The 10,354-nt window shown below is 33.3% G+C and overlaps 2 protein-coding genes across 2 annotated transcripts; both read left to right on the top strand.

The window, feature by feature from the left end:
* The first annotated feature begins 4,423 nt into the window (after positions 1 to 4,423).
* Positions 4,424 to 4,994, top strand: LOC122583823 (subtilisin inhibitor-like). The gene is made up of 2 exons (XM_043756204.1): positions 4,424 to 4,561; positions 4,723 to 4,994. Exons 1-2 carry the CDS (start codon positions 4,498 to 4,500, stop codon positions 4,917 to 4,919), a joined length of 261 nt encoding a protein of 86 aa, XP_043612139.1. The 5' UTR covers positions 4,424 to 4,497; the 3' UTR covers positions 4,920 to 4,994.
* Positions 4,995 to 7,675: 2,681 nt separating this feature from the next.
* Positions 7,676 to 9,979, top strand: LOC122581975 (L-type lectin-domain containing receptor kinase V.9-like). Its single transcript, XM_043754309.1, has one exon. The coding sequence runs from the start codon at positions 7,747 to 7,749 to the stop codon at positions 9,796 to 9,798; it is 2,052 nt and encodes a 683-aa protein (XP_043610244.1). The 5' UTR covers positions 7,676 to 7,746; the 3' UTR covers positions 9,799 to 9,979.
* The last annotated feature ends 375 nt before the right edge of the window (positions 9,980 to 10,354 follow it).

Genomic DNA, 10,354 nt, shown 5'->3' on the forward strand with positions numbered 1-10,354 from the left:
ATCTTTAGTTTAAATGGGCGGGCGACCCCGGGGGAGTTTACTCCAAGGTCTCGAGTTCGAGCCTTGGTAGGTTCTCCTCGACAGTATTTTCCAATTAAGGAGGTGATATGATGAGAAAGACTATTTAAGATCCGCTTAGTGCGGGACCCTTTCGTTGTACGATTAGCACACATCATACGCGTATGAAATAAAATTAACTTGTAAAAAAAAAATTCTATTCATTTTTCGTGTTAGAGTTTTATTAAATTCAAGGTATTCATAATTTGTCTACTTTTCCAGGTTTAAGTTCTGTCTTCTAATAATATTGATAAGAGAAAAACGATAAGATACTAAAAAAATGCGATTTGATATATTTTATAATTTCTTTTTCTTTTTTTCGCCCATAAAATGGGCCATCTACTCATCTTTAATACCGAATCACATTATTGGTTATCTAGATTTTTTCTATCAGATAACTTCGATGAATTTTTAATTTTACATCAAACAATTCACAAGACATAATATAGCATAAATGTAACACCAAAATATTTTAAGGTAATATAATATTAATCTTTTTCATAGTTTTGACATTAAATTAATTTCCTAATATTTTATTTTTGGTTATGGGGTTAATTTAGTTCGAACTTTGACGGATAAAAAATACCCACAAAAGTGTTATGGGGCGTGGCAAGCCCATGGATTGCCAGCCACCCACCTCTTATGACTCATAATTTCATTTTCTTTTTCTCTTGTTCACTACACCAAGAACTTCTCTAAATCTTCTTCTTACTTCCATCAAAATTAAAGATTAATTCATCCAAGTAAAAGAGAGAAATTACAATAATAATCATCACCATCTCTAATCTTCAATCAAGGAATTTAAAGTTAGGGTTTTAAATGGGAAAGAGGGGTGGTGGCCAAAATTTTAAAGGAAAAAGAAAGAAGGAGAATTTCCAATTCAAGTCTTAAAAATTCTTATTATTGTTGAGGTATTTGATTTCCCCTAATCTAGTCTTCATATTTCTTTTGAAATTAGGGTTCATGGAGTGAATCAATTTGGAGGGTTTTTGATAGAAATTGAACTATGGTGATTTTTCCCCAATTCCTTATATAAGCTAGTTTGTGATTGAGTTATGTGTTGAGTTTGAATATGAAATTGATAAGTTCATATGATAATTATAGTTTATGAGAAAAGATGAACTTTGACTAGTTATTGAATTGCTGATGAAAATGGTAGGTTGAACTACCTAGTGTTATTGTTGAAGAAAATGAGACTCAATGACAAATGGGTTGGGTTTTGGGTGTAGGAAGGCTAGTGATTGGGTATGACTAGGTTGAACTAGTCAAGTGGTAAATATAAGCTTATACTTTGTATGTTGATTTATGTATAGGTGGTGAAGAATAATTTGTTGAACCTATTTGCCTTGTAGTGCCAAGTAGCCAAGTTTGAGGTGAGTGTATATGCATATAATCATATTCTTGTTATTAGAGGTCATAGGTGGGTAAATTCCTATGACACATAGTTTGATTGTTTGAAAGAACTAGTAGGTGGGTAAATTCCTACTAGTCATGTTGTATATAAGAACTAGTATGTGGGTAAATTCCTACTAGTCATGTTGTATGTAAGAGCTAGTAGGTGGGTAAATTCCTACTAGCCAAATTGTCCATGGCCATGTTGAAAATGTATGTGTGATGTTTGTTATGAATGATAAGGTTAGCTTGCTAGGCTTTATGTGGTGCTTGATGCACAATGTTTACATAGCTTGGTTATGATTATATGTGTATGCATTCACTAAGCGTTGCTTACATTTTAGTTGTTTCACTCTTTAATAGGAGTTGATAGTAGCAAGGGAAAAGATTTGATTAAGTGATAGATTTGAAATGAAAGTTGTTATTGAAGGTATTCTTGCCATCTCAAAGGTTGGCACATAGGTAACTTGGATAGAATATCCCTTTTGTACTTAATGGCTCTTGATACAAGTCCTTTCGGTAACTTGTCACTTTGGTAAACTTGGTTTTGGTACATTTGATGTGTTTATGATTTATTTGTATCTGGGAATGATAAGGAAAAGTTTGATTGTGAGTCGAAATGCTGAAAAACGTCAAAAAGAGTGTTTTTGGTGTATAGCAGTGAACACGACCTCTGTGTCGCAGAGCACGACTCTTGCCCTGTGCAAAGGCCGTGCTCCACTGACCTCGAACCTTGTTTTTTTTCCGAGCCTTCGTTTGACCTTTTTGGGTCCTGAAACTTATATAGTAGTCTATTTACATCATTTTAAGAACACTACAAGTGTCTTTTCTTGAATTGCAACATTTTGACTTTTCGCGAAAAATGGCCTTATTTTTCTAAGTATAAAGTCTAAAGTTTTGATTTTCAATAATTACGCTTTCATTTGGGTTGAAACGTTACAATAAATCTAAAGACTTTCATTTGCGTTTTAACTCCAAAGCACATATCTAATAACTAATACTTCTAATACTAACTTATAAAGCATTTTGCCCTCTTTTAAAAATCTCAATTAAGGATTTGATATATCTAATATACCCCTCTTTTTTATTCACTAATTTAAACATTTTATCTAATATACCAATAATATCTTTAAATCTCAACAACTTATTTTCTTCTATCTTCAAATCTCAACCACTCGTTTTTTTCTGTCTTCTATATAAATCATTTTATTTCTTTAATTTATTCAAAATCTTTTATCTCAAAAACCGTATATCAATAATTTATAAAAATTGTATGGGTGTTCTTAAAATTTCATGCTCTTTCATTAGAGATGTCATTCGATATACTTTCGACGAATTTTTAAATCCGAGAACGAAGTCTGTACAGCTCAGACACTTGGCTATCATACTCTATCACTTGACCTATCACCCACACCATCTTATCGTTGCAACACGCGGACACTATTTACGTAGAATTTGTTTATTTTTTAAAAACTAATTCATTCAAAATTTACATATTACAAAGTATTTTTTGTGAGACTAGAATCTATAAAACAACATGTTGATTAATGACACAAATTACAAAAGTCAATTTTAAAGGGTATAATAATTCAAAGAGTTAATTACAGAAATCGTCTTCGTCGTGAACCTCACTTGCAGCTTTCGTTTTTACGTTTTATAAATTACAGTTCGAGTCCAAAAAACTTTGTTCCGTTAACACTTTTGATTCTGACCATAAACGTCCATTACAAAATAGGTCACATGTCAGGCACGTAATGGGTAATCTCGTAATTTAGCTTAGAGTTCATTACAGATTTTGTCCCTATTGTGAACCACCACTTTCAGCTTTAGTCCTAATTAGGTTTTAATAACTATACTAATTTAATGTGTATGTTACTCTAACTGTGTATCTCACGGGATATGATCTAGTTTTTTTTCTAAAAAAAGACGTGTACCTTCTTATCTTACATAAAAAACAATCCTAAACATCCTTTTAATATGTGAATAAAATATCTACATAGATAAATATCAATCTAGATTGCAAATTTACAATCAAAAGGATTTTTTCTATTTGTCTTGTTCTTATAAACTAAACATATGGATATGGAGGTAGCGTCAACTGTATAATTGTGGCGACGGCCGAGCGATAATGGCAACGACAATGGAGAAGTGATGTTATGGTCATTAATGTAAAAATAATTGATGTAAAAAGTAGTAGTGTAGTTATTTTATGGTTTGAGGGATTTATTCATTAAAGAGTATTATACATAGAAAAATGATTAATGTAACTAATTTATGTCCCTAAAGATAAATGAGAAAAGTTTTGCTAAATGAAGTCTTAAGGGTTTTCATTAAGGTGCATTAATTAGTTGTACATTTATCATTAAACTCAAAACTCAGGGATGAACTTTTAATATGAAAATGTACAACTTTTTCATGTACGTTAAAATCTTATCTAAAAACTTTATTTAGTATTTTTCAAATGGTACAAACGAGTCAATTCTAAAGTTTTTTTTTTTTTTCCAAGAGACAAAAAAAAATACTTTTTATAATAAATAAGTATAAACATGATGATATTTTATAGGTACGATGCTTGATTTTGTTTTCCTGCCTATATATCCATTTTAATAAATTATTCGATGGCCGGCAATTATGATTTATTATTCTGACATATGTAACGTTTTCCAAACTCGATCGTTTCTTATATCTCTTTTGATTTAATGGCCGAATCTATTCTACTCCTCCTAAATTACATCCGACTCCTTTTTTTTTTTTTTTGTATTTTTAACAGTACATCCGACTCTAACACTAAAACAAAATATGATTCTACCAACAGAACTTAAACACGAGACACTTGCATGCCTTCAATAAAGTATTTATATTAGGCTAAGGTGCATGTACGTTTTGATCCGAGCGTGACAAACTGACAACCCCGGCCTTGAGGTTGTCACCCGACATATTATCTATACAATGTTATATATTCTCCCTCTCTCTCTCTCTCTATACATATATATTGTGGTATGCAACACTTCTTGTGACTCACAAAGTGTGGCTATTTAATAATTGCAAATGGCAGAAGAAGATAATCAACAAAACACATCACCCGTGGAACCCCAACAAACTCCTCTCCCAAGTGAGTAGTTCATTTATCTCTCTGACTTTATATTACTCGTATTTCGCCAAGTAATGTAAATTTGTTATATATGGTTTTATCAAATATTATTCAGTTTATATATATTTTACTTATGTGGTTTGTAACTAATTAACTGAATCACACATATATATAATTTGTAGCTATGAAAACAAGTTGGCCCGAACTCGTGGGAATGAAAGCGGAAGATGCGGAAAAGAAGATAAAGGAGGAGATGGCAAGGGCAAAGGTTCACATAATTCCTCAAGATAGTTTTGTTACCATGGATTTTGTCTCAAGTCGAGTTAGGCTCTTCGTTGACTCGTCTCAAAATGTTGTCAGGCCACCAAGAATAGGCTAGAAGATCTCATGTCAATTATGAATGCAATATATATCCTATGAGTAATTCTATATTTACATATATACATAAATGTCATCATGTTTTTCATATCTATTGCTTCTTTTTGTTTTGAATACTGACATTACAAATAAAAATATATTTATATCTATGTACTGTATGTGTTTGTCGTTCATCTTTTATTCTTATAAGAATATAGTGTATTATAGTACCTGTTTAAGCGTTTTGGGGCCTTAAAGCGAAATTATATCCCTAATTTGATAGATACAAATAAACATTGTGTATGCAACAAAAACTTTCTTATAGTGCTTTAAGATAGAAAATAAAAAATATCTAGCAACAATTACCGGTTGGCATTCTTTTGTACACAACCTTGCCATATTCCACGCATTTTGCAGGTTTACATACCGCTCATGAAAATGTCATAAATAGTCCCTGTGGTTCTTCATATTAGCATTTTGTCACTTGTGTTTTTTTCGTTGCTAATCGTCCCTTGGTTTTTCATTTTCGTTGCTAGCAGTCCCTGACACTAACTTCTGTTAATTTTAGCCGTTAAATACGTCACATGCGTATCATGTGAGGGCGTTTTGGTCCTTTTTGTAATCACATGGACTATTTGTGATAAAAACATAATTTATTAATGTGTATATATATATATACATATATATAGAAAAGTGAGTATGGGGCTGTTATGCACCCAACTTGGGTAAAAAAACCCCTCACATACCAATATTTTAATATTTTGAATAAATGTTTGACCCCCATGACTTTTATGGTTTAAAAAAAGATATGTAAGGAATTTTTCATCCAACTTAGCTGCCTAACAACCTCATATTCCCTTCCCCCGTATATATATTTCTATATATGTATCTATACCTATCTGCATCTATATGTATTACCCTTTATCTATGTCTATACTACAGATCCACAATCACAAAGCTATATGATCATCACCATCGCTACCTCTAATACAAAAGATAAATACAATCACTCCCATAAATTTTTTCCCGGAAGGGAATTCCCTCCAGTTCCTCCAACAGAAATCCCAAACCTTTTTTCCCTGGTTTCTGTATCTATACTTTAAAAAAAAAAATACCAAATCATATACTTTACCTTTTTCTTTCGGTATTAATTCTCCAAAAAGAACACTTCTTCAAAATATTCCTATATCTACATTTATCTACATATCCCAATTTGGGTTTTCTTATATATTTTCATACGCATTTTTTTTTTAAAGTTTGAGTGTTGCTCTATTGGATCTCCTAAGATGAGCCTATTGCTTTTTTTTTTTTAAGATTATTGGAATATATATATATTTTAGATCTATTTTAGTTAATGATATTGATGATTGTTGAAAGATCAGGAAAAAATGCATTCTTGTTGGTTGTTATATTCAGTGTAAATTTATAGTTTTGTCATATTCTTATTTGTGATCTGGGTTGGGTTCTTGTCTTCTTGATGATGATCATGAAGATGATGATGATTGATAGAATTGAGAGAAAGGATAGACTGGATATAACCGATATACCCTCATGTGCAATGCACGTGAGGGAATTAACGGTCAAAACTAACAGAAGTTAGTGGCAGAGACCGGTAGCAATGAGAATAGAAAACATAGGGACTGTTTGCAATGAAGAAAAAACACAATGGGCAAAATGCGAATATGACCAACCACAAGGACCATTTGCGACATTTTCTTTTTTTAATAACATATGCAGCTAGGATACCAAATAACTACTTGTAGACGATAATTACAAAATTAAACCCATTACTACCTCCACTAGTCCACCGTGAAAGGAAAGCAAAGCACATTACTACCTCCAATGTGAAAGATGGCTAAATATGGTGAAGATATATCACTCTCTATTCAACAATTACGAGTCAAAGAGGATATATGAATCCCCAATAACCGATACTCCCTATTTAACCGAAAGTGGCAAAAGAATTGACTAAGGCCTTTTATACTTAATAAACTTAATAGTTAAAAACTTAATCATTCAGTCAAATTTTACGTTTTTTTTAACTTAATAATAAAAACTAACAGTCAATTACTTATATTTACTTTATTAATATTGACATTATTTATGTATTCAGCTTCTTAATACACTCAACACTTAATAAATATAAAAAAAACCCTTACTTTAGTGATAGTAGTAAGCATATACAAGTCCTCATTACTTATGTTTCTGATCATTCAGTAATCCATTTTCCTCTCATTTAATGAAATAATGTATACCTTATGATGTACTTTATTTAGCCATATTATTATGATCAATGTTTTGGTCATATTTGGCCATATATGCATGGTTGTATATATTTTTTATTCTCTTAAGATTATTCTAAAGTACAGTAATTCCATCAATATTTAAGATATATTGTATTTGTATCTCACCAACTACTCTATGATTACAAAATTAATTATCAACCCTCGTGTCAGAAACTTTATTACGAGTATTATTTTTAATTTCTAATTCTAATCTAAATAATACACGTATAAAAGCACAAACAAGAAAATAAAAACATTTCTATCTTTTTAAGATAATATGGTCATTTAAAAAATCTCAAATAGTTAATGCCTCTTTTGAGGCTGTTGTTTAATCATTGGAGTTATCAAAACAGCTATATCTGTATGTTATCAAATTCAATTAGAAAGTATTTTTTCCTACATTTGCTGCAAATAAATCCAAATTGTCTGCGTTGGAGCATTGACAGGTCAATTTGTATCTTTCCTTTCTCTTGTTTTTTGATAGATTCATTTACCAACTGCCGATCTAAATCAAAATCCCAAAAATTTCCAACAAAATTAAATTAAAAAAAGAAAATTTCATCTATGATCTTGATCCGGTCCAATATTATGTTACTAACGTTCTTGCGTGTAGGAACTATACTGTTTCTGCTCGCAAGAAGTGTAGTAACAGATAACATTAATGGTTTTAATTTCGTGTACAAAAACTCAAATGATTCACAACTTTTGGGTGCTCGAGAAATCCAACCAGATGGCCAAGTGTTTCGAACCAACGAAACACTTGAGTCTGGTGTGGGTCACACTTTCTACTCTCGCCCATTCCGGTTCAAAAACTCGACAACGGGCGATGCTTACTCGTTCTCGAGTCAGTTTGTGTTTGGAATGATACCAAAAGACCCACAATACGCTTTCCACGGCATGACATTCGCCCTTGCACCATCCAAAGCAGTCACCGAAGCATCCACTTCTCAACACCTAGGACTTTTTAACCGAACCAACGACGGAAACACATTGAACCACATCGTAGCACTTGAATTCGACACGTTTAAGAATCTTGAGCTAGGTGACATCGACAGCAATCATATTGGTTTAGATATCAATAGTATAGTATCGGTTTTCGCTACAACAGCAGGGTTTTATGACGACAATGGGGTTTTTAACAACTTGACTATGGCAAGTTCGAAGGAAATTCGAGCCTGGATCGACTACGATGGCGTTAGAAAACGTTTAGACGTTACACTAGCACCGTTACAAATGATGAAAAAACCCGGAAAACCACTAGCTTCTATACCACAAGATTTGTCCCCTTATTTGTTAGAAGAAATGTATGTTGGGTTTACTTCGGCAACAGGGGTTTTAGTACAAACATTTTATGTTGTTGGTTGGAGTTTTCAAATAAATGGTAAGGCACAAGATATTGATATCTCTAAGATTGTCCCTTTGCCTATCAAGAAAAAATCAACAAAAACTAAGACACTTATTGTAGCACTTGGGTCATCTTTAGTTGGAATGGTGCTTATTTTGTTGGCTTCTATTTTCGCTTTCGTTTTGTATCAGAAACGAAAGCGGAAATTTTCAGAAGTTTTAGAAGGTTGGGAGGTACAATATGGACCGCATAGATTTTCCTACAAAGATTTGTACAAGGCAACAAAAGGGTTTAAGGAAAGCGAGTTGCTTGGAAAAGGCGGTTTTGGTCAAGTGTATAAAGGGACTTTACCCGAATTAGGAGTTCCAGTCGCAGTTAAAAAGATTTGGCATGAATCTGGTCAAGGAATGAAGGAATTCGTGGCGGAGATTGCCACGATAGGGCGGTTAAGACACCCAAATTTGGTTAGACTTCTTGGGTATTGTCGAAGACAAGGTGAATTGTTTCTTGTTTATGATTATATGCCGAATTTGAGCTTAGATAGCTTGCTATTTAATTCAAAGTCAGGTGTCATTTTAACATGGAAACAAAGAGTTAAGATTATTACAGATGTCGCAGAAGCATTAGCGTATTTGCACGAAGAATGGGTCGAGGTTATAATCCACAGGGATATTAAAGCGAGTAATGTGTTACTAGATGCCGAGTTGAATGCTAAATTAGGGGATTTTGGGCTTGCAAGGTTTAGTAACAACGGGACCGAGGCCCAAACTACGCATTTGGCCGGGACTTTGGGTTACATCGCGCCCGAGCTGGCTAGAAAAGGGAAAGCCACAACCGGTACTGATATTTTTGCTTTTGGAGCCTTTTGTTTAGAGGTTGTTTGCGGGCGTAGGCCTGTGGAGTTGCAAGGGCGGAACGAGGCAGTGATATTGGTCGACTGGGTGTTGGATTGTTGGTTTAAGGAAGAATTGTTGAAGGCGGTTGATCCTAAACTGAAAGGGGACTACGACATCGAACAATTGGAGGTGGTTTTTAAGGTTGGGTTGTTGTGTTCGCATAGTTGTCCGTCTGTTAGGCCAAGCATGTCACAAGTTTTGAAATTTCTGAAAGGGGTGGAACCTTTACCAGAGGATTTTGATGCTGTTTTGGAGATACGAGAGGACTACTCGGGTCGACTTGGTGATGCGTCGTCGAGCGCCTACTTCTCGCAAATACAATACAATACGGCCTCGGCGCCGATTACCGAGGCGTTTAACTCCTCGGGCCGTTGATCGGGTCAAAGAAGATGTAATATATAAAGAAATGTTAATTATTTTATTGATTTGTTACATACTTTTTGGGCATTGCTAGTGTCATAGGAAAAGCACAAATTAAGCATGTGTCAACTTGTGTGGCCTAGCCTAATGTATTGTATATAGTAAAAATATAAACTGCCAAAAGAGGGGTTGGGCTGGTTTTAGGAGTTTGATGGTGATGGGATATTCTTTTTAATTGTTGTTTTTTTGGTCATTTTAAATCCCCACTATAGCGAAGCGAAAATGATAGATATAATATAAACAAGGAAAACGAACTCCTCAATTATACAAACATTGCGCCTTTTCTAATTCATTTATTGGGCTTATTTTTACAAGCACCAAAATGATATATAGATTTTTATTTAAAAGATGTGTAATGGCAGGAATTATGCTACTTTTAGATGTTGCAATATCTACAAATATCGTACATGAATATAGTAAGAATGCCATTCCAAAAAGTTTTAGTCTAGTAATATGTCTTTTAGTTAAGAAATTGTGGGTTTTAGTCTGATTATAATCGGTAAGTAGTGAA

The sequence above is a fragment of the Erigeron canadensis genome, chromosome 9 (assembly GCF_010389155.1).
Source record: "Erigeron canadensis isolate Cc75 chromosome 9, C_canadensis_v1, whole genome shotgun sequence".
Classification (NCBI taxonomy): Eukaryota; Viridiplantae; Streptophyta; class Magnoliopsida; order Asterales; family Asteraceae; genus Erigeron; species Erigeron canadensis.